A 27,675-nucleotide genomic window follows, 5' to 3' on the forward strand; every position below is an offset into this window, starting at 1 on the left:
GTAAGAAACTTGGGGTACTTCAGCATTCTATTTGGGTTTTCATTTCAAAGTATAACCTTTCTATGGGACTAATACAGCACTGTTTCCTTTAATATCACCAGAACTAATTTGGCTTGCTGCCCTAGAGACATGAAAGCTACGCTTCAAAGACAGCAGAGAGAGCAGGCCAAATCTACAGCAGAATGCAATGCTTGGGAGGTTCTATCATATTTAAGCCTTTGAGAATTCCAGCTAATAACAAGCTTAACAAGATTTCTTTTTTTTCTTCAGCAAGTGGTGCCTGGCTGTGGAAAACTTGCCACAGTGACGCTAGAGTCCCATGCATTAAAGGGATAGTTCACCCAAAAATGAAATGCTTTCAGCGTACTTCAGAATATGGAACCATTTGAGGACGAGTAAATAGAGAGTAAATCATAAAAACTATTTTTAAAAAAATACTGTACGCTTACCACAATAGGCAGACCAATATCTGGCCAAAGGAGATCATCTGATGGTGGTTTGGGGGAATTCCACACCACTACCACTTTGTTGAGATAAGGAAGGCCATTTAGTCTCTCCAGTGAGTTCATAAGAACCTCCTCTCGTTCATAAGTGAGCATGACCACTGTGAACTGCTCCCGTGGGACGTTACCACCAAGAGCGGCCTGGAACTCTTTACCAGATCCACCAGAACCTCCACCGATTGGGCGAAAACCAGTTCCTGACCCCAAAAACTTGGCCTCTGAGGGAAGTACAGGGTCCAGGGGAGTGTGTGGGAATAGATGGAAAGGGCCAGGTGCACGATTCCATGTGCGGTAGACATCAGCAGCAGTGTAGGTGAAGTTACGCAAGAAACGGGGCGAAGCGTAAGGGGGCTCTACTTCAACAGGCCCAAGATCTAAGTCACCATTGTCGGCCAGGTTAGCATCGGTCCCGGCCAACTTTCCAGCTTTGTGGGGAATCTCCTGAGCAGGTTCTTCACGTATGGGTGCTGCTGGGATCTGGATGCTGGTACGTACACTAGCCAAAATGGTATTGAAGATGCTTTCTGAAGTGGAGAAATATGTTTCCCAAAGAAACCGTCCTTGTCGCCGCATAGCAAGAAGATCATTGTCTGAGATGCTACGCAACAGAAAGTGTAGTTCCGTAATGCGGGGTTTTGGCACCATTATGACTGCTTCACTCCAGCGTATGAGATGATGGTAGGGTAACTTTGAGTGGTCACCAAGTACCACAGGTATTGCCCCAACTTCCAAAGCCTCAAAAAGTCTCATGCTACAGCCAGCAGATGCCACCAGCTGTCCATCACCTGGAGATATTACCAAGGCAAATGTAGAGACTTTCAGTACCTCTAAACGATCCTCACGCTTGCCACACAATGCCCACTCTGTTGGTAAACTTGGCTTGGCTTGATTCTTGCAAGTAAACTCCACAAGAACCTGGTCTAGGTGACTGTCCTGTACAGCTTTAAGTGTGCCAATGATTCGATCATCATAGTCTGCTGGTGGATCCCCTTCCATTTCCTCCTCAAAGGATTGTGGAGGGGCTTCAAGCAAACTGCTTCTCAAAGACTCAACTTTTTCTCCCTGAAAGGTAAAGAGGTACTTCCTCTTAACTGGGACTTGCGGAGGAACCTCCAAGAAGTTAGGCTCAGACAGAGCATGGACTAGTGGAGACACCACCAAGTCAAAACCTTCTCTATACTGTCGTTCAAAAAAGGTAGACTGTGCTACTGCTGCTCGTCCCGTGCTCACATTATAGAGGAAGTTCTGTGTCAGAGAATTTATAGAAAGGTGTACAAGCAGGTGGTTGTGACCATCCGACCTCCAATACGGCAAAGCCTTGAGCTGTTTTTCAAGGTCTGAAGGTGAAGCAAGCGGAGAGGAGGGTGATTCTTGTATTTCCCCAACAAGAGCTATGTACAGACAAGCAATGTTTGGATTATCGGTCACATATACACTGCTTTTGACGGATGATGCAAAAGCTTGTTTGACAAGAGGGTCCAACTTTTCACCCCAAGGGTATGATCCTGTGTCATAAACATAGACAGGGAAGCCCGATGTAAGGGGACATCTAGCGTAATCAAAACAAGAATGCAATCTACAGCTTTGGGGTGACTTTGGAGGAGGATAACCAGGATCATCCTTGTCTGGTAAAAGCCTAACCGGCAATGACAATTTTGGCTGGTTTTGTGCCATAAGTTCCTTGTAAGAGTGCTCAGTCTGGCTGATGACATTTTTGAGTTGTAGCAAGTCCTGTTTGGCACTGTCGATACTACGTTTGCAGGCCTCGATGCGTAGGTTAAGTCGGGCTATCTCGCCATTAAGCTCTTGACGCTTTGCCTCAAGCTGAAGTAGCTCTTCACTGACAGATTCCCGTATACGACAAAGATCTTGCACATGCTTCGCTTCACACAGCTCTCCTCCAGGTCTTGGGCCAAAGATTCGCTTATCTGGTCCTCCTGCTTCATCTATTGTGGTGAGGTAGTAATGTGCAATGAGAGGGAAGAAGACCAGGATGAAGAAGAGCATGAAACTGAGCCAGGTGAGCCGTACTCGCCTCAGTACCCATGGCTGGCCACCGTTCCCAACGATGCCTCCGTTTCGCTGCATTGTACAACTATCACTCTCCTCCGAACCAAATACGTGAATGCAGCTGTTTAGGAGATTCAGCTGCCATAATGCAACCTCATCTGTACTGTACACATCTTAAATTTTACCCCTTTTTGGAGTTCTTGATGTATGTGTTTTAGTTTTAACTGGGACTTTGGATAAAAGGAAATTTCATCTTTCTCGTCACAAAATGATATTGTCCTTAAATTATATGGTTTTCCGTGCTATATAATATTTGTTCAAATTGAAACTATCCAAGAGATGAGGGAGAGTCCCAGACAGCAGTATAAAATGAGGGCTCTTGATGGAGATCAGCAAAGAAGGCATGGCTGATCCGCATTTTCCTTTGAGACGTCATCCTCCAGTCATTCTTCTAGCTGAGATTCATGAATTGGCCACAGTGCGCTGTACTCTCCTGAAGATGCTGCATGCCAATCTGTAAGAACAGAAAGCAAGTGTCAGTTATTTGCACAAAAGCAAGTTTTTCAAAGACATTACTGGGTTATCTGATATGACTGGTGGTAAAGAAAATCTGGATCATTTGCTTTGATCTAAAATGAATATGAAAGATTGTTTTTATTATTATTCTGAAGATGGATCGATCTTTATCAAAAAAAAAGATGGAAAGCTTAAAACAGAGTACTGCACACAAGAAAGTGAGCACAGACACTTATATCTATGCATTCTAGAGCTGTGGCAAAACAATATTCAGGAAATTGATTCTGCATTGATTCTGGGCTTAGTTTTTAACAGCAGATGGCGCTCTAGGCTTTACAAACAGTTATACTTCAATCCAAACTTTTTCAAGATTTAAGAAATGTCTTTTCTGTCTCCAAAGTGTGTCTGTAAAGTTTCAGCTCAAAGCACCCATCAGATTATTTATTATAGCTTTCAGAACATTAGAATTTTCTGCTTTGAACACAATGTAGCTGCTTTTCTTGCCTGTTACTTTAATGCTAGTACTCCCGGCCCACCGTTCCTACATGCCTGTCAGAGTGTGCATCAATCTCCACCTCGACTGTGTTAGATAAACAACACAGTGATGGGAATCAAGGAAGCAGATCTCACGTAACGTTTGTGAGAAATAATACAGTAAGAACTTTTTCAATGATTATTATTTGATGTATTTGTTGTAGAGTTGCAACAATGAATCACACATAATTTCTTTACAAAGTTCCCACAGACAGTGTGCCGTTTTTTGCACGCAAATGTGACACCACTGTTGTGTGGATATCCGTTATATTAATGTACAAAATAAACCAGATATAACGTCCATGAACTGGGATTGAAGCATCGTCTTTTATAATTGTACTGACATGCGGCTGTGGTGATGAAGACGGTAAAATCGCTGTAATTCATTACAAACATGCACCGTTTTAAAAATGTTTAAACTTGTAAAGTTCACTCTTGATCACATTTGATGACGATTGATGATCACAGAGAGCTGAACAGATCTTTTAATTACAGTTGCTTTGCACACATCCTGTCTTGTCGATATGATTATACGCATTACTTTAAAGACATGTTAAAGGGTCACAAACACCAAAACACATTTTTTTAAGCTGCTAATAGTCATATCTGTGTCCCACGCTGCTAAAAACACACTATTAGGAAACATATTTCTATACACTATTAAAATATATTTCACTTAAAAGTAAAAATTGGTTGTTTTTGCGTTATTTAGAGCAAATTCGTTCTTCCGGTTTGAAAGCAATTTTTGAAGCTGCGTCACGGTAGTTAGATCTTTGTGTGTATTCAAGCTGTCTGTACCTGGAAGCACTTTGTGACGTCCCTAGGGTCAAACCATTAGACCCTATATTAGACACCATATTGTGTATCTGGTGCAACTTCATTAACATACATGATAGCTTTGAAGACTGTTTTTATCTGTTACGGTGTTCAGACGGCAGAGAGACGCCACATTGTGTTGCCAAAACAAGTGGGAGAAAAAGAATTTGGAGACACGGGTTGTCAGTGCTGCATTTATAATTTGCTGCAACAAAGATTTTGTTATTATTTTCCCGCTATGAGAGTGCAGCTGAACTCACGTGTGGATTACAGTGCATGCGACGCACAACAAAAATACGTGTCTAAGGAAGATTTTTTTTTTACCCGAGAACTTTTTGCATCTGGAAATGGTAAAATCCAGATTTGCCGCTCATCTCCTTTTAAAAAAGATGCGGCTCCAGTTGGTGTTGATTGTCCTGTCTCTACAGATTTGGTAAGCAAGCGATCAGTGGTCTTTGTTTATTCAGATGGCAAAGTTAGTTCGTATCGTCAGCAGTACTCTTTCAGTGTTCAAAGACAGACCTAAGTCAAAATTATTTCTAAGTTACTAAAGTTTACAGTACATTAATATCACTACAATATTATGGACTGAAAGATCTGCGGTAAATGCTGCTCTCAGAGTGTAAACATGTAAACACAGCAATCAAAATATTACCGTTGTGTAGGATTTTCGCCGCATTTCGTGAAAGGAATAACACACGGCTTTCTGAAGCTACCTGCCGAGTGCATCTAAGTTTCAGTAAAATGCGGAGGGTTTTTTTCTCTCATTCGCAGTGCGGTATCGAACATTGCATTAAAAATACACGCTTCCAGCAGTTCCTCGAATCAAACATCTCGTTTGTCACGAGGGGCATGAATGAAATTCCTGAATGAAAGAGCCAAACTGCAGTTAAAGTCCACCATTTAATAATTTGGCAAATAATTCGATTACTGATGTCCATGTAAACTCATTCACTGTTTTTCTGCCCGTCTGTGTTGTTTTGCATCTGTGAAAACCAGCGCGTGCCTAAATCGAAACTCCCATTTTTATGCAAAATTTTTTGCATCTTCCTCCAACACTCCCCCCTAAACAAATCTGGACACGCCCTCTTTCCTGGCTTTCTCCAAACTGGAGGTGTGAAAACACCCTGCAGAAACAAAAGGTCTCGTGGCCCTTTAATACTCGGCTGTCAAACAATTCGGTGTGCAGGGAAACGGCACTCCTACGTGACGTTGCGGTCAGCCTTAAAATGGATGGAATTTGGATCCTATTTTAACATCAGGAAATTTAAAAAAAAAAGAGACTTAGTGTCTCTATATTACTCCAATACGGCTGTGGACACACTATACCGACACACAGTCCTGTCCAAACAGCTTACAAAAGATGACTTTAATTATAGGTGCCCTTTAAAATAAACATAAATAAAAGTTAAAAAGCAAATTTAAGCAAGTGTTCATAGTGAGCTGTTACATTAATCTCATGACATAAAAGCTAACTGGGTTGATATCAAGCGCTCTTACTATTGGCCATTTGAATGCATGGTTAAACACTAGCCTAGAGCACAGTCTCATGTTAAAAACTTGCCTAGAGCGCCATTTTCTGTTAAAAACTAGTCTAGAGCACCATCTGCAGTTAAAAACTAGCCTAGAGCGCCATCTGCAGTTAAAAACTAGCCTAGAGCGCCATCTGTTGTTAAAAACTAGCCTAGAGCGCCATCTGTTGTTAAAAACTAGCCTAGAGCACCATCTGCTGTTAAAAAAAATGCCTAGAGCACCATCTGCTGTTAAAAACTAGCCAAGAGCGCCATCTGCTGTTGAAAACTAGACTCAGAATCATTTATGCACTTTGAAAATCTCAGAATTGATGCAGAATTAATGTCAAAGACTTTTTTGCCACATCTCTAATTCATTCCCATAAAAATACTCCCCTTGACCATTGCATCTGCAAAAATAGTGCAAATTTGTATGCGAATTATCCATCTACTATTAATTTGTACATATGTAATGCGTCTGCCAAGCATTTATGCCTGCATTTGTTCTTGGCCTAAGAGACTCTCTAGTCAAATCACGGTTCTAATTAGCAATTACAATATGCAATTGGCAAGAGATGTATTTTGCACATGACGCCCCCCACACACACACAAAAAAACAGTTCACACCCATTTGTTACATTGGAAACCAACTGGCAGTGCTCAGAATGACCTCACAGGCTTGTCTTATTCACTGAACACATTATCTGGTATGCTGACAGCTAGCTCCAAGCATTAGCAACTGTTCTAAAACAAACCCACAGAGCAAACACTCCATAAGGCATGTGTACAGGGAAAAAAAGACATGTGAATCGCCTCTAGTGACCGTCACTGCTAGATGTGCCCAATGCAGCCATCAGTAAAAGCCACACAAGATTTCAGAGAGCTTCATTATGTCTGGATGAGAGGACATAGAGGGATGATTTCGCCTTTAATGGAACAGATTGTGACATGGCCACTAGTGCTGCAGTGGAGATGCATAATCATATGTGGGCTTGGGATGATGTTTTACTGTGGTTTGGAAAAGCCAAGCTTTTAAAACCCCTAAAATTTTCTTTTATACCTTTCCTATGCTATGTTTGTTTTTTGTTTCATTTTTTAAGGCAACAGTATCTGTGGAGCCAGATCTGTCACAAAAAATACATTCATCATACATTCAAATTATACTGTCTCAAATTCATGCATGCACAGCAAAGTTTACATTTACAAAATCCAATTCGTAAATTTGTAAACACACAATTCGAGTAAAAATTGCAAGACATAATTAAAAATCATAAAAAATTTCGACAAATCAATCGGATTTGTGTATTTATGATTCGTGTTTTGAACTTACGAATTGGATTTGTGTATTTTTAAATTGTGTTTTGACTTCAGGCATTGTATTAGCTTGTTTTTAAATTGTGTTTTGAACTTACAAATTGGATTTGTTTATTAATGAATCTCGTTTTAAACTTACGAATTGGATTTGTTTATTAATGAATCTCATTTTAAACTTATAAATTGGATTTGTTTATTTATGAATCTCGTTTTATACTTACGAATTGGATGTGTATTTATGAATCTTGTTTCGAATTTAGGAACTGGATTTGTGTATTTTTTTAATTAAGTTTTGAATTTATGAATAGTGTTTGAATTTATGAATTGGATTTGTGTTTTTATCAATCGTATTTACATTTTACAAATTGGATTTGTGTATTTGTGAACCGTATTTTGAGTTTACAAATTGGTAGTGTTATTTTTAATTGTCTGTTTAAATTACGAATTGGATTTGTGTATTTATGAATCGTGTTTTAAATTTACAAACTGGATTTGTGTGTTTTTGAATTGTGTCTTGAATTTACACATTGAATGTGTATTTATGAATCGTGTTTTGATCTTACGAATTGGATTTGTGTATTTTTTTAATCGTGTTTTGATTTTCAAATTGGATTTGTGTATTTATGAATTGTGTTTTAAATTTATGAATTGGATTTGGGTATTTATGAATTGTGTTTTGAATTTACGCATTGGATTTGTGTATTTTTTAATCGTGTTTTGAATTTACAAATTGGATTTGTGTATTTTTGAATTTACGAATTGGATTTGTGAATTTTTAAATTGTGTTTTGATTAGATTTTTTTATCGTGTTTTGATTTTGACATGGTTAAGTATTTTTGGGGGAAATGCATTACAAACAGATTCTGCATCGATTCTGAGACTTTCAAAATACATCTCTATTGCCTCAATAATTTGATTTTAATGAGTTTAAAATGCTCGACATTATAGCATGCCTAAAATGAAAAACAATAGTTTTATTAACTTTATTCCCAATGCTGTAAGACTTCTGTGAGATTTCTTAACCTTGTGTGTGTTGTTACTTGTTTTGTTTGTCTTGTGTGAGGTTTATAGATTAAATGCTGCACCAATAATTGCCCATTGGGCTTATGATAATAAACTTGACTTGTCTAAACAATGCTCCTTTTCTGTACTTTGATCATCTCAGGAAAATTGCGGTCTATGGTGGGTGAGAGAGCTCATGGACTTCATCTAAATATCTTAATTTGTGTTCTGAAAAAGAATAAAGGTCTCAGGGTATTGGAACAATGTGAGGGTAATAATAACAGAATTTTCCATTTTGGGGGAACTAACCCTTTAATACTAAATGCTACCCAAGACTATGTGAGCAATTCCAGCGTTATGAATGTGACATTTGCAGTTAAAACTTAAAACAGAAATTAACATAGAAAGTATACTCGATCTGACCCCATCCAAGGTTTAGGAACAACAAATAATAACTTGACGTCTAGTTGATCATTTGGTATCCGAAGTGGCTTATATAAAAGGCAAAGGCCTCTAGATTACGCTTATTTTACCAAAATAAAATATGATCATGTTTTGATTATTAATGATTCAATAAGGACAGTAAGGTCTGACTCTGCTTAGACAGAAGTCTTGTCACCAAACAGAAATAATGTCCAGTATAGAATATAAAGTCATGCTGCCGTGGAAACAATTTATATATATAGAATATTGTGTCTGACTCCATCATGATCTTGGAGGACTGCATCCATACATCTCTGCAATGACTCAAATCACTGATTAATAAAGTCATCTGGAATGGCAAAGAAAGTGTTCTTGCAGGACTCCATCAAGAGTTCATCAAGATTCTTTGGATTCATCTTCAATGCCTCCTCCTCCATCTTACCCCAGACATGCTCAATAATGTTCATGTCTGGTAATTGAGCTGGTCAATCCTGAAGCACCTTGACCTTCTTTGTTTTTAGGAGCTTTGATGTGGAGGCTGAAGTACGAGCAGGAGCGCTATCCTGCTGGAGAATTTGCCTCTCCTGTGGTTTGTAATGTAATGGGCAGCACAAATGTCTTGATGCCTCAGGCTGTTGATGTTGCCATCCACTCTGCACATCTCTCAACGCCCCCATGCTGAATGTAACCCCAAACCATGATATTTCCTTCACCAAACTTGACTGATTTCCATGTGAATCCTGGCTCCATGCTGGTTCCAGTAGGTTTTCTGCAGTATTTGTGATGATTGGGATGCAGCTCAACAAATGATTCATGGAAAAATCCCCCTTCTGCCACTTTTCCAAATGATCAACTAGAAGTCAAGTTATTATTTGTTGCTCTTACAACTGGGATCTATGACAAGACTTCTGTCAGGTAGTGTATATTAACTTATACACGTTCTACAATATAATATAATTTGTTTATATTTTCCAAAAAGAGTTATGAGAGCAGACAAATATCAATCTGTAAACATTTGTTTCTATTTGAAATGAGGAAAATAAACATGCGTTATGGATGTGACTAAAAAGTCTGCGAGTTTACAGTGAACAACATACTTTGTAGAAATTCTGTGTATTAAACTGCACAACCCAAAATAAATAATGTTAAAGGTATGAGAGTCGGCTAACTATAGAATAAACATGATTCATTTTATTTTATTTTACATTTTGGAATTTATGAGGGAAAAGTTTGGTCATGTATGCGACGCCTCTGCGTTATGGAGGTTACAGATGCGAAATTGCCACTTGTGTGACTCTGGTTAATCAAATAAAATAGTTTGAAAATATTGACAGAGACTTTTTGAAACTTGATTTTTTTCATGGCAAGGTTGACACTTGCATGGAATTGCTCACTCATCAACTTCATGGTACACTATAAACAATACGGTTCAGCCGGCAGCTAGCTCTCTGCAACTCTCACATGGTCGCCCACTGAAGCTCAGCAGGGCTGCGCCCGGTCAGTACCAGGATGGGAGACCACATGGCAAAGCTAGATTGCTGCCAGAAGTGGTGTTAGTGAGGCCAGCAGGAGGCGCTCAACCTGTGGTCTGTGTGGGTCCTTATGCCCCAGTATAGACGGGGACTCTATACTGCACAGTAAGCGCCGTTTTTCAGATGAGGCGCTAAACTGAGGTCCAGACTCTCTGTGGTCGTTAAAAATCCCAGGATGTCCTTCGAAAAAGAGTAGGGGTTTAACCCTGGCATCCTGGCCACTGCCCACTGGCCTCTGCCCATCATGGCCTCCTAACCATCCCCATATTCAATTGGCTTCATCACCGTCTCCTCTCTACCAATCAGCTGGTGTGTGGTGTGCGGTCTGGCGCAAAAAGGCTGCCGTCGCGTCATCCAGGTGGATGCTGCACACTGGTGGTGGATGAGATTTCCCCCAATGTGTGTAAAGAGCTTTGAGTGCCCAGAAAAGCACTATATAAATGTAAGGAATAATAATAATTATTATTATTATATGCTTGGAATTTTCTATATTACCAAAAAAAAAAGCAGAAAAAAATCTACATACAGAACTTTTCAGATGTACTATTTTGTAGTGTCTCACAAATTTAGATCCAGCACAAATGAGATCTCCACTTACAGCTGAGCAGACCTGAATGGCGCAAGCGAGAAGGGCACTCTCCTCTCCTCAGATTAATTACTCCAGATCTCCAGAGAAATGTTAAAGTGATGAGAGACAGACGCTGATGCTAAGGGACAAATTGGGGCTCGTAAAGCACTTAACTCCAAACACCTGAAGTGGATAATAATTCTTTGTGACCTTTTACTGATTAAAAGGATAGTTCGCCCCGGAAATTAATATTTCTGTCACGATTTATTCAGCCTCAAGTTGGTTAAAAACTACCAGACTTTGATTTTCAGCTGAATGAAGAAGAAATTTTGAAGAATGGTAGTAAACGGACAGCTTTTTTCCTACTATTAAATTGAAAAGGTGCTATGAGTTGTTTAGTTACGAGCAATTTCATGCAATGTCAACCTTGCCATGAAAAAAAAAAAGTTTTCACCAAAAAAACCCTTTCTAAACATTTTGTGTAGGCTTGTATTTGACAGTGCTGTAAAAATGCTCAAAAGTGTCTCTCTCAATGTGTTCAAACCAATTTATTGGATTTACTAAAGTCGAATAAGTGACAATTTCACATCTGTCACATCCATAACGCAGAGACGTCACATCCATGACCAAACTTTTCCCTCATAAATGCTAAAAATTTAAATAAAATAAAATCAGGGCGAGGCAGTGGCGCAGTAGGTAGTGCTGTCGCCTCACAGCAAGAAGGTCGCTGGTTCGAACCTCGGCTCAGTTGGCGTTTCTGTGTGGAGTTTGCATGTTCTCCCTTCCTTTCGCATGGGTTTCCTCCGGGTGCTCCGGTTTCCCCCACAGTCCAAAGACATGCGTAGGCTAAATTGTTCGTAGTGTATGAGTGTGTGTGTGTGTGTGTGTGTGAATGTGTGTGTGTGGATGTTTCCCAGAGATGGGTTGCGGCTGGAAGGGCATCCGCTGCGTAAAAAAACTTGCTGGATAAGTTGTTGGTTCATTCCGCTGTGGCGACCCCGGATTAATAAAGGGACTAAGCAGACAAGAAAATGAATGAATGAATGAATGAAAATGAAATCAATCATGTTTGCTCTATAGTGAACAACTCTTATCCTTCAGATTAGCTTCATTTATTTGGGTTTGTGCAGTTTAATTCACATTAATTTACATTAATCATTTTTACAAACTATGTTGTATACTGTAAACTCGCAGACTTTTTGGGTCACATGCATAACGCATGTTTGTTTTCCTGATTTAAAATATAAAAAACGTTTACAGATTGATATTTTTCTGATCTCTTGACTCTGTGGTTAGTTTTTTGGAAAATAAAAACAGATGCTTCAATATAATAACATGTACTAAAAACATGCAAATTCTGAAACACAGAGGTTAAAATCTGTTCATGTTATGCAACAGAAAAGACGGCTGGTTTATTTCACCTCTTTTAAAAGTTCAGAATTGGCTTATTTAAACAGAAATGATTTTCATAAGCAAAAAAATCATGAAACATTATGTTAAAGACTTTAATCAAACTTATCATCCTGAAATATTTAATAGTTCAACATTTTAATGCATTCATTCTGAAACTGACAGTCAAAACCTTTAAAGAAATAGCTGAATTGTTAAACTTTATTTTAAATAATTCAACTTGCTGCAGTGAACAAAGCCAAGTCCGTAATGCTTGCCCCGCCTTCGCGCACAAATGATTGGTTAATATCAGCTGTCAATCACTCAGTCAGTGCCTTCTTGCTTGGGATGACAGAGAGCTACTACCGCAAAAAATTGTTAAGCGCTGAAGATGAGAGAAAATAACACTGACATATTTTGTTTTAGAAACCATGGCATCTAAAGTTACAAATAATGACACATCTTACTAGTAATCATGTGCTGAATGTTAATCCACCATCTACACTTTTCCAAGAGTGGATAAAAGACTTCCATTGGCTTCAAGTCCGCTATGAAAAGTCTGTGGGATGGAGTTTTCAGGTAACTGTTTGCCACATTTAGCACAAGAACTTCAGTTTAATCCTTAATATAATCGCCAGATGCTGTCCGCCGTGCAAGGGGCAGCTATATGTAAAATTTAACACCACGTACACCATCGCAAACGGGCTTGCACAGCGTGAATTAATATCGTTACTCATAAAAAGACCGGTATTGCTATTAACATGTATGCATATAATAAGGTACAGCATATGTCAAAAGCATCAGTACAATATCAGACAGCACTTGTAAGAACAGCACAGTTATATCGTTAAGATTCATTCAAGCAGTGCGTGCAGGGCCGGCGAGTGCTCCGTGTACCTTTTGGTCACTCAGGTTACAAAAATCTATTTTCTTGTGATAACGGGATTTCCTTGAGACATATTTTCCTCATGCTTGCATATATGTATTCTTTTTTTTTTTGCTTGTTAGTTTGATTAGTGTTGATTTCGAATGCAATAAAAATGTTTGTATAAAACTTGTAGTAACGGTGCTTATAATTGGTGGGTACGACTAAATTTTGGCTGATGCGCCTAAGTTTTTAAAGTTAGGAGCACCGGTGCTACCAAGCAAAAAGGTTAATTTCGAGCCCTGTGTAATATTACTGTTTTTCAAATCTTTATCCAATCAAATCTTACTAATTTTATGGGCTCTATTTTCTAAGCGCAAAGTCTAAAGTGGATGGCGAGAAAGCATTAAGGGCGAGTCCAAATACACTTTTGCTATTTTAAAGACGATACGATTTGCGCCTTGGCGCATGGTCTAACATGGTTGTGCTTATTCTCTTAATGAGTTCTGGGTGTGTTTTGAGCATAACATGTATTAAACCAATCAGAGTCTCATCTCACAATCCAAGCTCTTCGCCGGGTATCAAATTTGCACAATATATATATGCACTCGCTCGAAAGCTTGGCAGAGCCCCTGCACGTAGCTACACTTGCTAAGTCACGATTGGTGGGTGGCGGTTTTTGGGTGTGGCTTAGCGAAGGGTCACTTGTTATAAATGTCGGATTAACCTACAAGCTAAAAAAAAGTTTTTATTCCGTGGGTCACATGAGTTTTGAATCATGGGTTGTGATGAGCACGGATCATGGATCAACACCCCTAATTAGCAGTGATGCTGCTTATCAAAATTATTTAACTATGATAAAGAGTCATGTCAATTTCAAACACAACAGCAAGAGGGGAAAAAAAAAAGAGTTTAATTAAATGTGCAGAGTAAAAATCCTCTGCTTTAGTGCAAGAAACCTTGACTAATGTTATAGTCAAGTCAAGTCAAGTCAAGTTTTATTTGTCACATACATAGTTATACAAAGTATGACCAGCAGTGAAATGTAGGACAGGTCCGCTCCAGAGATAGCGCAAGTATAGATAAACAAAAATTAAATATTAAGCAAAAAGAAGAAAAAAAAAAGTGTGCAAAAAAAAAAGATGTGCAAAAAATTATACAAGGTAATAAGAATAGCAGCAATATGATGTACTTATGAATATGACTACTACAATGATAAATACGAAAAAATCACGTAATGTGTAACACCGGGTTAGAATTTAGTAGCCTGATGGCCTGGGGAAAGAAACTCCTCCTAAGTCTCTCAGTTTTTGCCATCAAGCTACGAAAACGTTTTCTAGATGGAAGCAAAGTGAATAGATAATTGTCAGGATGGTTGAAGTCCTTACAGATTTTAACAGCTCTCTTTGTATGTTATAACAGGACGCTTGGGGAAAAAGTAAACCTGCAAAGTGTAGAAATGGGTCCTTTTTCCCCACATGAGCAGACAAGATCCAGCATGCCTTTTTAACATGAAACCGGATGCTTTCCAAAAGAAGAACTTCACACTGACCTGCGATCAGGTCCAGAAAGTTTCATTGGAATTACAACTCTCCATCTAATCCTCACACACTGCCTCTGGGTGGTAAAGGCAGAGCAAATTTACCACGAGCCAATATTTAACTAGTTTTGCAAATGGAAGATTTCTTTTCCCCCAATCTGGCGCCCTGCATGCTCTGAGTAGCAGCAAATACGGATGAAAGCAGGAAATTATGGATTCCCTATTATCAGTGGAAACATATTTTATGCAGCACTGACATTTCCTGATGACAAGGTAACCAATTTTCTAGGAGTGAAATTTGCTTTGAAGCCAAGAGTGCAAAGACCAGACAAAAATACAATAAAAAGGAGAACCTCGTTCTGTATTTTAATCAAATATCAGACACTGGTTTCCTCAGCCAAGGAGAAAAAAAACTTTCATTTCCCTTCCTCTTCCTCTATTCCCAATTCCTCTCCAGCTGAAATGAAAGTTGCATCAGCAGAAATGGACATCAAAAGGGATGTTCAATAAGGCGAGCATTAATATTAATATTTCTAATGTTAAGAGTGAGAGGTCTGAAATAAGCTTGACACTATTAAATATTAAACTACACACATACTAGCATGCTAAAAATCAGTTCAGGCACCAATTCAGCAACTTGCGTGTTTTACACCAATATCCATTATATAGACTTTTTTCTTGGAACGCAAAATTACCCATTATGCTTTGCGTGTATGCGCAAGGAGAATGCGAAGAACTTCCGGTCGGCAGCTGATGTGTGTGAACAGTCACATTTGGACAGCTTTGAAACGATAGTTTTAATTTATTTTACCTGCTTTTATCCTCTTTGAACTAATACTGTTGTCCATCAGCAGCATCTACTGAACTGATCACTTAAAGAAATGCGATCTAATAGGATGGAAAACAGCTGCTGTGAGGCATTTTCCCCTCTTTGTCAGGCGGCATCTTCTGCAGTTTAAATGAAGCCTCGTCATCGCTAAAGTCAACATTTTCTCTTTATTTCAAATATATAACCAGCCCAAACAAATGTAATTCAGCAAAATGTTTGACACACACACGTAGCCTGTACTGTGCCACTGACACACTGATTTAATAACTGTGATAAAGTGAAAATATAGGCTAGTGTCATTTCGAAATGACAGAAAAACACAAACCGTGGTGAAAACAACACACGAAATAAAACACTAACGGCTCGCGATTAGAATGAACAGCAAATCAGCCAGCAGAGGATCAATAACAGACTTTTATTGGTCGTTTTTGTAAATTGCACGACTTTCATACCCTTGCATAAGTTTCATGCTAGTACTCTGTTTTGCTCTCTCTCTCTCTCTCTCTCTCTGTGTGTATGTGTGCGTGTGTGTGTGTGTGTGTGTGTGTGTGTGTGTGTGTTAAAGAGCCGCTGAGCTAACAGCTGACAGGCCGGGAACGCACACACACACTGTATTTATGATGGCAGACACGTAAACTAGGAGAACGTTTTTCTCGTATTTCTGACGCGCTTGAACCACATGAGACAGATTATAACGGCTTTTAACAGACACATTTGTATGTTGTGTGTGACTAAAACACTCTGTTATCCATTAAAAACATTATTGAAACCCATTTTCGGAGCGCAAATTACCAGTTGTACACGCTGTACACGGAAGTTTTTAGCATTCTACCGGAAGACGCTGGTCGCTATGGCGCCCTCCATGCAGCAGCCATGAAAAAGGTCTGTAAAGCCACAGTATGTAATTTTCTCCAGTAGAGGGTGTGTATTCACAACAAACAAAGACATATTGGCATGCATGGAATTATGAGAGTTATGGTCTTCATCAATCTATGGGACTGTTGCAGAAATCATGTTGATGGACTAGCTAAACTATCATGATAGTATAAAGCAGAGTAATGGTTATTGTACCTTAAATCCGAAATTTACTTCCGTAATTTTCGCACATTAAAAAATATATTTGACCTGTGGTTGTGTCAATTGTATTGACACACTACCTCCAAATCTTTCATGACAAAAACATTAAATCGAGTTCGACTTTTAGCGTTTTTCGTATCTGACATCCGGTGTGTTGACAGTTCAGAGGCACCGTACAAGCGAAAGGCAAAATATGAACCGACTCTGAAATGTTTTGCAGTTTTCGTAATGGATTAATTAATACACATCAGACAGCAGGGTTTGTGCACATGATGAATTTCTCAGATACGAATACTAAATTCTAATTCTTTTTAATTCTAATTATTCTAATTCTAATACATTTTAGGCTTCTCTGCTAATTCTGCTCTGAGCAGTCTAATAAAACTAACAACACAAATAAGGATGCAACGAAATGAAAATAATTTATTATTTTACTTATTAATAAACAATTTTGCAAGACTTCAAAAACTTATAAAGCCAATAAAATAACCACAATTTATTGACAGTGAATGAATCATGGTGTCATTTTACAAGCGTTGCCATGCCAGCACAGAAGTGCTGTTGCAAACAGCAGAAATAATAACTACATAGAAATGTCTTTTCAATGCCATATTTGAGCGGACTTTGTTTTTCAGGTGAGCATGAGCGGTTCATAAATAGATAGGTATGAGGTAGGGTTAAGCGATTTGGCATAAAATCAAAATCTCGATTAATTGAACATTTTAACTCAATTACGAATAATGAATGATTATTTTTGTTTATAAAAAAAATATATATATATTTTTATATATATATTGTGTGTGTGTGTGTGTGTGTGTGGATGTTTCCCAGAGATGGGTTGCGGCTGGAAGGGCATCCGCTGTGTAAAAACGTGCTGGATAAGTTGGCGGTTCATTCCACTGTGGCGACTCCAGATTAATAGTAAAGGGACTAAGCCGACAAGAAAATGAATGAATATTTTTTGCCTTCATACTTCACTGACAAGTTTTGTACAGTAAATACAGTATGCTCACATATTACAAGTCAGAGATCTTTAAATGTAGGGTGCATTACTTGATTTAAAAATAAACACAACTACTGTCCACATCTACTACACTGTAAAAAATTCCTGTAAATTTACGGTGAAAATAAACAGCAAAATACTGTTTTAATATAAAAACAGCAAGTTGCCGTTTTTTACAATGCATCATGGGAAGACTTGCTCACTTCAGTTTGAGTGGTTAAGCAACAACAGTAAGGGCACTGTAATTTAACGGTTTTATACCATATTTTTTTCTGTGTACACAAGACGCCATTTTGGATTATCTACATGAGGTAAGTTTGCAGCTCCATATGTGACTAACTATCTGTAAAGTACCTGTTAGTTTTTAATATCACATGTAAACATCCAATAAACACACAACTGCAACAATGATTTGACTGTGTGAATTTAAAAAGCAAGATTAGCATAAGGACTCGGTAACGTTAGTCCTCACATCTCCTGGAGCCTGGATGGATATTTTACTTGAACTTTTAGGAACAGTGCAAATGTTGAACGTTATAATTTGCGGTTACATGAACTGGTACATTGCCCTGCATTTTATGACAGATTTGAATTGCGTGCCTCTGTTTGAAACTCCAAGGTACTTAACAAGAAAGGATAATTGGATAATTTGGATATTTTCGACGAGGTAAGAAGCTATATCTGTAAACGTACTATCTTTAAATTACTTATTAAATTTAAATATCATGCCATAAACATCCAATCAACACATAACCAAAGCACCTGTTTATTTAATTGCAGGATCCGACCGTGTGAATGTCTTGAGAAGAGAAAGGGAGTAACTTTAGCCTAATTTAGCAAGCTAACGATAGCTGGAGGACTCATTTTCACATCACACACAGGTAAGAATGTTAAACCTACATTTTACATGAACTTTGAGTGAAGATTGTACAGAATCTTTTTTTTTTCATGTGGTTACATGTGTAACTTGCATATTTGGTCCATTTTATTACAGATACACCTTTTCATTTGCAACTCCGGTGCTTCTAAAAATAACATTTTAAGATCGAGTGAGACCTTTGTTATTTTTACGTTATTGCAGTTGGTTTATATAGAAATTGACTAGAGTTACGATCAGATTTTATGCTTGGTAACGTTACCTAAAGTGGCAGAGCTTTTAATCTTTTTTGTGAGTAAGGAGTAACTGCTATTATAATGAAAATTCTTTACAATTCATTTTTGACCAATAGATGTCTGCCACCACTGCTAATCTTGAAAAGATGGGTAACCTGCCTGTGACTCCTCATTTGATTCTGCCTGGTAAGTATTTTTTGAATAAGATAGGGAAAAAAATCAAATTTGTGTCCCGCTATAGACTTTGCTGGTTTGTATTTGACGAAATAGATTCATTCATTTTTAATTCATTAAAGCAAAGTCTCATTTAGTTAGAAATGTATGTATTTGTTTTGATCTGATACCCAAAGAAATAAACTTGCCTTTTAGAAGCCTAGTTATCCTTTAGTATTACAATTGACATACTATTGTCAATGTTTTAACACATGCTTAAGACATTTTGTCACTTTTCATTATCTTTGAATCTCAGATTACCTGGTTTGATTTCATGTAGTTGCTTATTATAGTTATTTCAATATTTATTTTAATTTTGAAAAATGATATTGTATGGCTTTATCACGTCTTGCATAATTTTATCATGGCCCTTTCTACACCAAGCCTTTCAAAACAAATGATAAATCACAGAATTAATCTCCAGAATAATTCCTAAATAATACTTTAATCAACCAATTTATTAAAGGTTCAGATGATACTTTGGGCCAGTGGATAAAACAATGGATGATCAGCATGGAAGGCAGAGTAATCTGTGAGGGTGAGCATGCACACTGGAATTCCTTCAAAGGTAATATGTTTGCACTTACATATTTTGTGTTTAATTTAGCATGAGGACTTCATGGAATAGAATATTGTTATGTCCAACTTGTCACATGTGTGTTTGTGTGTATACACTACAAGTGAAAAGTTTGGAATCAGAAATATATATATATATATATATATATATATATATATATATATATATATATATATATATATATATATATATATATATATATATGTGTATGTATATATATATATATGTATATATATATATATATATATATATATATATATATATATATATATATATATATATGTATATATATATATATATATATATATATATATATATATATATATATATATATATATATGTCGTATAATAAGCTTCTTGTGCTCACAAAGGCTAAACAATACTGTAATAGAAACAAGGACAAATACAGCAAAAACTGTGATATAATGAAATGTCAGTTAAATAGTATAAATTTATCATAAACTAATTAAATCATGTACTGGTATTTTATTGTATTTAGTTTAAAATGTGATTCTTGTATTTTAAAGTTAAATTTTGATCATCATTAAAAATACTAGCCCTCAGTGTCACATAATTCTCATGGTGCTTAATATAACCATCTGCTAAGAATAAACATTTATTGTTGTTGTCATAACTTTGTGAAACAATACAATACACATTATTCATTCATTTTCTTTTCGGCTTAGTCCCTTTATTATTCCAGGGTTGCCACAGCTTAATAAACCGCCAACTCATCCAGCACATGTTTTATGCAGTGGATGCCCTTCCAGCTGCAACCCATCTCTGGGAAACATCCATACACACCCATTCACACACATACACTACGAACAATATAGCCTACCCAATTCACCTGTACCACATCTTTAGACTTGTTGGGGAAACCAGAGCACCAGGAAGAAACCCACGCGAACACGGGGAGAACATGCAAACTCCGCACAGAAACGTCAACTGACCTAGCCAAGTCTCGAACCAGTGACCTTCTTGCTGTGAGGTGACAGCACTACCTACTGCGCCACCACGTCAGTACACATTATACAATACTATTTCAAAGTACCATTGAAAATTAATTACTTTTACTCATCAAACTAAATTGTTCAAGCATGAAAGTAAATTAGACAACGCGGTGGCTCAGTAGGTTGTGCTGTCACCTCACATCAAGAAGGTTGCTGGTTCAAGCCTCGACTGGGTCAGCATTTCCGTGTGGAGTTTGCATGTTCTCCTTGTGTTCGCGTGGGCTTCCTCTGGGTGCTCTGGTTTTCCCCACAGTCCAAAGACATACAGGTGAATTGGGTAAGCTAAAATTGTCTGTAGTGTATGAGTGTGAATGAGAGTGTATGGGTGTTTCCCAGTGATGGGTTGCAGCTGGAAGGGCATCCGCTGCATATGATGGACAAGTTGGCGGTTCATTCCGCTGTGGCGACCCCAGATTAATAAAGGGAAAAAGCCAAAAAGAAAATGAATGAAGGAATGAATAAAAGTAAATTAATTTTTTATAATGCAAAAAAGATTTAAAAAAAAAAAAATTTACTTTTTTTTTTTTTTATCAAACAATCGTAAAAGAATGTATCAGTTTCCAAAATACTTTGAAGCTTTTTTTTTTAGCACTGATCATTATAAGAATAAATATTAGTGGTTTTGTACCAATAATATAATGATTTCTTAAGGATCATGTGACACTAAATTAAATGTGAAACTAAGTTCAATAAGAAAAAAAATAAAAATTGAAAAATTTGAATTATTTAAATTGTGTAGTAACTAGGGATGTAACAAAGTTGTAAATACCGTCATACCGCAATAGAAAATTTTTGTTCAATATTACCATAGGCGCATGACTCAATAAAACTATATTTCTGAGAAAAGTTTGCTTAGGCGAATGAAGCGAACGGGAGGTAGCGGGAACTACAATTCCCATCAGCCCAGGCGTGGCCATCATCCTTTGCGGTCTGTTGTCGCTACAGATCCAGTAATGCGGAAATGGAGTGTGTTGCTAGTAGCGGGGAAGAAAAAGAGCTGGAAATGATCAAACCTAAAGCGGATTTTAAATCGGATGTGTGGAAGCATTTCGGTTTCTTTCTAAAAAGATACAAGAAAGGAGAAAAGGTGACAGACAAAGAAAAAAACAGTATGCAGGCACTGCCAGACTGTTGTGAAATATAAGTCGGGGAATACGACTCAAAACAGTCATGGGGACTGCAGAACACAGCACACTTGTTAGATTGATGCAGACATTGACTTGTACCGCAAAGAGACCTCTATCTCACTCATGGCTTGTCCTCTCAAGTGGGGGAAAGACAATGCACAGCGTTACCCACTGCTGTCAACCTCGGCTAAATCACATCTCTCTGTCCCAGAAACCTCAGTCCCAAATGAGAGGGTTTTTTTTCTGTTGCAGGGGACATGCCCAGAGATCCCAGCTTTTACCAGATTATAGTAATATGATCATTTTCCTTAAAAAACCCATCTCTATCTAAGTGAGTGAGTGATTAAATGTTGAATGTGATGAGTTTTCAACAATACTAAATTGAAACTTTTTTTTAATATATATATAGTTTAATAGTTTTTTGTTATTAAAATTGAAAAATTGAAGTTCCTGTTTCGAAACTTACAGATAGATGGCTAATTTGTATGTCATTGATATGTTCAGTGCTAAGGTAAATAAACACTTTTGGCACTTTTTTCGAGTCTTTTCATTAGTTTTGTTTTTCCTGTAAATTATTCAATAAGTATGCCATTCATACCGAGGTATTATCGTACAGTGAAATTCTGATACTGTTACATCCCTTGTAGTAACACTTTAAAATTCAACATTTTTACTTATTTTTTGATCAAATAAATGCAGCCTTTGTGAGCAGAATAGCCTTTTTAAACATGACCTCTAAAAAATCTGTCCTTCAGATTAATATTTTGAATAGAATGCTTTACAATTATATATTTGTGCATAAACATTAGATTAGTCAAAGCCAAAATTGGAGCTAATAAACTTAGTACACACCAGTGAATATTTTGAATATTTTGATGAAAAAAAAATACAACTTTAATAATAAACAGGAAAAAAATATTACTCTGTTTAATAAAACTGTTTTGTTTAAATGCACCAATATATATTTGTCTATATTCACTGAGGAATTTATACAAATATACATTTTTTAAAGGGGCTGTTCATTTATGTGTGTGTGTGTGTGCGTGCGTGCGTGCGTGCGTGCGTGCGTGCGTGCGTGCGTGCGTGGTCAATTATTAGCCTCCTTGATTTTTTTTTTCTTTTTTCAATATTTACATATTTATGTTTAACAGAGCAAAGAATATTTCACAGAATTTCTGATAATATTATTTCTTCTGGAGAATTTTTTTCTGATTTTTAGCTAGAATAAAAGTAGTTTTTATTTTTTTAAAAACATAATAAGGTCAATATTATTAGTCCTCTATAGCAATACATATTTTTTATTGTTTACAGAACAAACCATCATTATACAATGACTTTAATCAACCTAATTAACCTAAGCCTTTATATGTCACCTTAAGCTAAACACTAGTATTTTAAGAAAATATAGGCAATTATTATCTGCTGTCATCATGGAAAAGATAAAAGAAATCAGTTATTAGTTTTTACAAATTAGTTATCAAAACTAGTATGTTCAGAAATGTTGAACAAATCTTCTCTTTGTTAAACAGAAATTGGGGAAAAAAAAAATATTATATTATATACAGTTGAAGTCTGAATTATTTGCCCCCTGTTTATTTTTTTCCCCTATTTCTGTTTAACGGAGAGAATTTCTTCAACACATTTCTAAACATAATAGTTATATGTAATAACTCAATATTGTAATAACTCATCTCTAATAACTGATTTATTTTCTCTTTGTGATGATGGCATTAAATAATATTTGACGAGATATACTTCAAGACACTTCTATACAGCTTAAAGTGACATTTAAAAGCTTAACTGGGTTAATTGGGTTAACTAGGCTGATTAGGGTAATCAGGCAAGTCATTATATAGCAATGGTTTGTTCTGTAGACTATCTTAACATTATATAGCTTAAAGGGGCTAGTAATTTTGACCTTAAAATCAATATTTAAAAAAAATAAAACTATTTTTATTCTAGTCAAAATAAAACAAGACTTTTTCCTGAAAAAAAAAATATTATCAGATACTGTGAGCATTTCCTTGCTCTGTTAAACATCATTAGGAAAATAATGAAAATAAATAATTCAAAAAAAGGGGCTGATAATTCTGACTTCAACTGTACATATATAATAGCAAATAGGGACTTTAACTATGTACACACACGTCACTGGTGTTGTTAAAAAAATCAAACATTTTAACATTTGAATGCCCTTTTCATGTCTTTAATCTTCATCATATAATAATAACCTTTTTTCAGGGAAAACCATTTTAGTGCTGCAAAAATGCATGTGCTTTTTCACTAAAATTTTCTTTCAGAACAGAGAATCACTTTTGCAGATAGTTTATTTATTTTTGTAAGTCATACAGTTTTAAATACCTTGTTCACAGAAAATCTTTTATTCTTATTATTCAGATGCTTTGCTGGCATAAATCCAGAGAGGGGAACCAAGGCTGTGAGAGGAAATGTGACATCAAAAAAAACTGGCAAGACAGTTCAGAAGAAGACCATGACTGTAAACCCCAAGGTTTCAAACCTTTTAAAGAAACTAATGGACTTTGAATGGGACTTTATTTAAAATGCAGCTAGCTTGCACCCCCCTACTTTTGCAACACAGAGGCCTTTTTTTCTTTATTTGCTGAAGCTCATTTTGGGGCTATATATTTTTATATTTTATATCCAAGACTAAATTGTAAAGTGGCTATTAATTAATTTTTTCTATGACATTCGGTAAGTTGCTTCTTGTTGTACAAGGCTGAAAACAATCTTAACATTTCTGGAGAACTTACAATTTTTGCCTGTTCTTTGGCTTAATATTTTCACAAACACAATGCAGATTTTATTTTGTGTTGTTTGAAAATAAAAATGTGAAATATAACTTGGATTTATTTCTCTTTTTGAATCATTTTAATCTGAAATAATATGGTTAAATATGGATTGTAATTTAACAGCTTTATGCTTCTAAATAACAGATGCATGCTGTAGATAAAATGTAAAAAAGGTAGGGCACTGTATTTTTACATTAGAATAACAGTGGTATGCTGTATCTTACAAAACAGTATCATGCTGTTCATTTAAAATGGCAGGGCACTGTATTTTTACAGTTCCATAACAGTAGATTACTGTGGCTAAAAAAACAGTATCATGCTGTTAATTTAAAACAGTAGGGCACTGTACTTTTACAGTTCCACAACAGTAGAATACTGTTGCTAACAAAAACAGTATCATGCTGGTAATTTAAAAAACGGTAGGGCACCATATTTTTACAGTATGATAATGGCAACCACAGCTGCCAGTAGATTACCGTTTTTTTACAGGGAAATTTTTTACAGTGTATCTGTGATAATTTAATGAACATCAATGTTGAACAACTGAAATTAAAGCACACATCGCCTAAAACCAACAGTCACTTTTTTCTTATAAAAAAGGGAAAAACAATAGTAATAATTTGCTCTTTTGGAAACAAAATGAGTAATTTTCAGTGCTTTTCATATTAAAAGTAGAAAATAAGCAGCATCTCTTTTCAATAAAATAACTCTTGCATATCCTGTAAACAATATTTTAAACAGTGCATATCTTGCATCTTATGTAAACAAATATTTGTAAATAACAATTTGACCGCAAATGGAAAATATGTCGTCTCAAGGCATCTCTGGCGCAGTCAGATCGTCAGTTTTGTGCAAAGTAAGGTGTAAGAATGAACTCAATCAACTTACTTGATCAGATCATGTAGCTGCAAAGTGGCCACAAAAGAATAAATCAACCTTAGACACTGCATCGAGTGTTCGCCGTGACCCACGGTGCTTGCCTTGATCGTAGACGTGCATTGATATACCTTAGTGTGCTGTTTGTTGCTCTGTAAAAACACTTCCAAATTTTTTCACGTTTTTTTTTTTTTTTCTGAATGCTACCTTTATGTAACGTTACAAGAAGCTAAAACTTGGTCATTTAGAGGAGGGACAACTTGTAGTTACATTTTTGAGAGGTGTGTGGGTATGGGACCGCTCAAACGATACGCTGAACAATGTGCTCTCGATATGAATCAGCCTTAAAGGGTCACAAAACACCAAAACACATTTTTTGAGCTGTTGACAGTCGTATATGTGTCCCACACTGCTAAAAACACTATTAAGACACCTATATTTCACTAAAAAGTGTAAATTGGTTGTTTTTGCGTTATTTCAAGCAAATTCGTACTTCCTGTTTGAAACGAATTTTTGAAGCTGCGTCACGGTCATGACATAATAGCTCGTATTCCAGCGTGCAGACTGGACGTCTGTGCCAGAGTGAGTCTTATTACGTCTTACAGTGTGTTGCATTAATGCAGGAGTAAGGCTTGGTTCAAACCAATCAGCGCGCTCTATCAACTTCATTAAGTTGTTCATCAAGTGTTGCTTTTATAGTTTGCTGCCGTTAAGTTTCGTTTTCTTTTTCTCTCTGTGAGAGCTCAGACTCACGTGTGGATTAACAGTGTACGCGACGCTCGACAACAATAACTTACGTGTCTAAGGAGGATTATTGTTTACCTGAGAGCTGTTCTTATCTGCAAACGCTGAGATCGGATACGCTTGTAGTATTCTCTCCATAAAGACGCGGCTCTAGTTGCTGGTGATTGTCCTGTCTCTACAGATTTGGTAAGTGATCGACCAGTGCTCTTTGTTTATTCAGTTTGTTCGTATCGAACTAAGTTAACTATTGCACCGTAACATGTTAGGACCACAACCAAACTTTAACCTCGTGTAGGGTTTTTAACCGCATTTAGTGACTGGAATAACACACGCGGCTTTCTGACGCTACCTGCCGTGTGCATCTAAGTTTCCGGGAAATGCTGAGGTTTTTTTTCTCTCATTCACCGTGCATTATCAAACATTGCATGAAAAATACACGCTTAGAGCAGATCCTCGAATCAAGTATCTCGTTTGTCGCGAGGGGCATGAATGAATTCCCTGAATGAAAGAGCCAAACTACAGTTAAAGTCCAACATTTAATAATTTGGCAAATAATTCCACTACAGATGTCCATGTAGGTTAAACACCATCACTTTCTACTGTGTGTGAGTATTTTGACTGAAACTCGCGCGCGCCCAAATAGACACTCCCACTTTAGTTCCTCCGACACTCCCCCTAAACAGAGCTGGACACGCCCACTTTTCTGACTTTTTCCAAAGTAGAGTTGTGAAAACACCCTGCTGAAACGAGGGGGTTTCATGGCCCTTTAACGGAGCGGGGTCACGTGACCCCACACAGCAGGGAAAATAAATGATAAAAATGACCAGGGAAAATCAGATCGATTATAGGTTCTGAACGTAGATTGATTATTTTTCGATTAATCACCCAGACCTAGTATGGGGTCATGAATGGAATATCCACAGAGTGGAATATGGAGCTATTTTGAAGCTTTGCTCGATGCAGCAACAAACTGACTTTTGCATGGCACAGTGAAATGAATGGGTTTCATAGCGCAGCGTTTTCCACGTCTGATGTAAAAGATGCTTCACTCAGTGCAATGACTACAATTGGAGGGAGAGTGAAATCAGCGTGCTGAACATAGTGGAGATTGTGGTGCAGAATAATCTTTTTACGGCTCATATTTTCAGCCCGAAGCCAAAAATGCCTGTCAATAGTTTTTGCACCGGAAAATTTGGTACACCTCAATCCTAAAGCGGCTTTGGAGTTTGTTTGTTTTCTATGAAACCAAACCAGATTCTTCCAACCTTTTGGGATGATGCAAGTACATCATATATCTAAATATATAACACTGTTCTGGTACTTTTTAAATATTTAATAAAACAAATTGAGCATAGTATGCCTTTAAAAACAATCAGTATTTCCTTTTACATGAACCTGAAATCTGATGTTTCATTCAGAGTTGTTGTTTTTCTTGACATGCAAGCAACATTTGGCATAACACTGTTATACTCCGACTTATCTTCATTTCACACCATGATGAAGGTAAATGAAAGTCCAGATCGTGTAAAATAACTCCTCTCAGCGCAGAAGCATTTGCTAGTTAACTAGGACAAGCTTTTAGCTGGATCGATGTTCTACATAAAGCGGTTTAAACATCAGGCAGATGTTGAGCTGCACTTTGGGACATCTTCTCCGTGTAGGAAAGATTTGGCAGTACTTTCTCCCAAATGATCTCCAGAACTCCATCAGCGAGTCATTTCACTGCTAATGCACTGCTGAAGCCATTCAGTCCACTGAGGTAATACAGCC

General features: G+C 37.0%; 1 protein-coding gene and 1 long non-coding RNA gene across 8 annotated transcripts in view; one reads left to right on the top strand and one right to left on the bottom strand.

Moving 5' to 3' along the window:
• The window catches only part of extl3 (exostosin-like glycosyltransferase 3), a 77,428-nt gene that overhangs the window by 21,433 nt on the left and 28,320 nt on the right, over positions 1–27,675 (bottom strand). For 3 of the 6 annotated variants that reach the window (XR_012395475.1, XM_073932394.1, XM_005170211.5), the window contains exon 2: positions 450–3,027. Coding sequence is in view for 5 of the 6 variants with exons in the window: in XM_073932394.1 (XP_073788495.1) it covers positions 450–2,591 (2,142 nt within the window). In the remaining variant the exon portion in view is untranslated. 6 annotated transcript variants of the gene reach the window in all.
• LOC101885653 (uncharacterized) lies at positions 17,715–24,340 on the top strand. Of its 2 annotated transcripts, none has more exons than XR_012396222.1 (6): positions 17,715–17,743; positions 18,018–18,099; positions 18,213–18,313; positions 18,662–18,731; positions 19,225–19,326; positions 23,873–24,340. It is a non-coding gene; the product is annotated as an uncharacterized lncRNA (long non-coding RNA). The 2 variants fall into 2 exon arrangements; XR_012396223.1 differs by lacking the exon at positions 17,715–17,743 and adding an exon at positions 18,427–18,481.

The sequence above is a fragment of the Danio rerio genome, chromosome 20, assembly GCF_049306965.1.
Source record: "Danio rerio strain Tuebingen ecotype United States chromosome 20, GRCz12tu, whole genome shotgun sequence".
Lineage (NCBI taxonomy): Eukaryota > Metazoa > Chordata > Actinopteri > Cypriniformes > Danionidae > Danio > Danio rerio.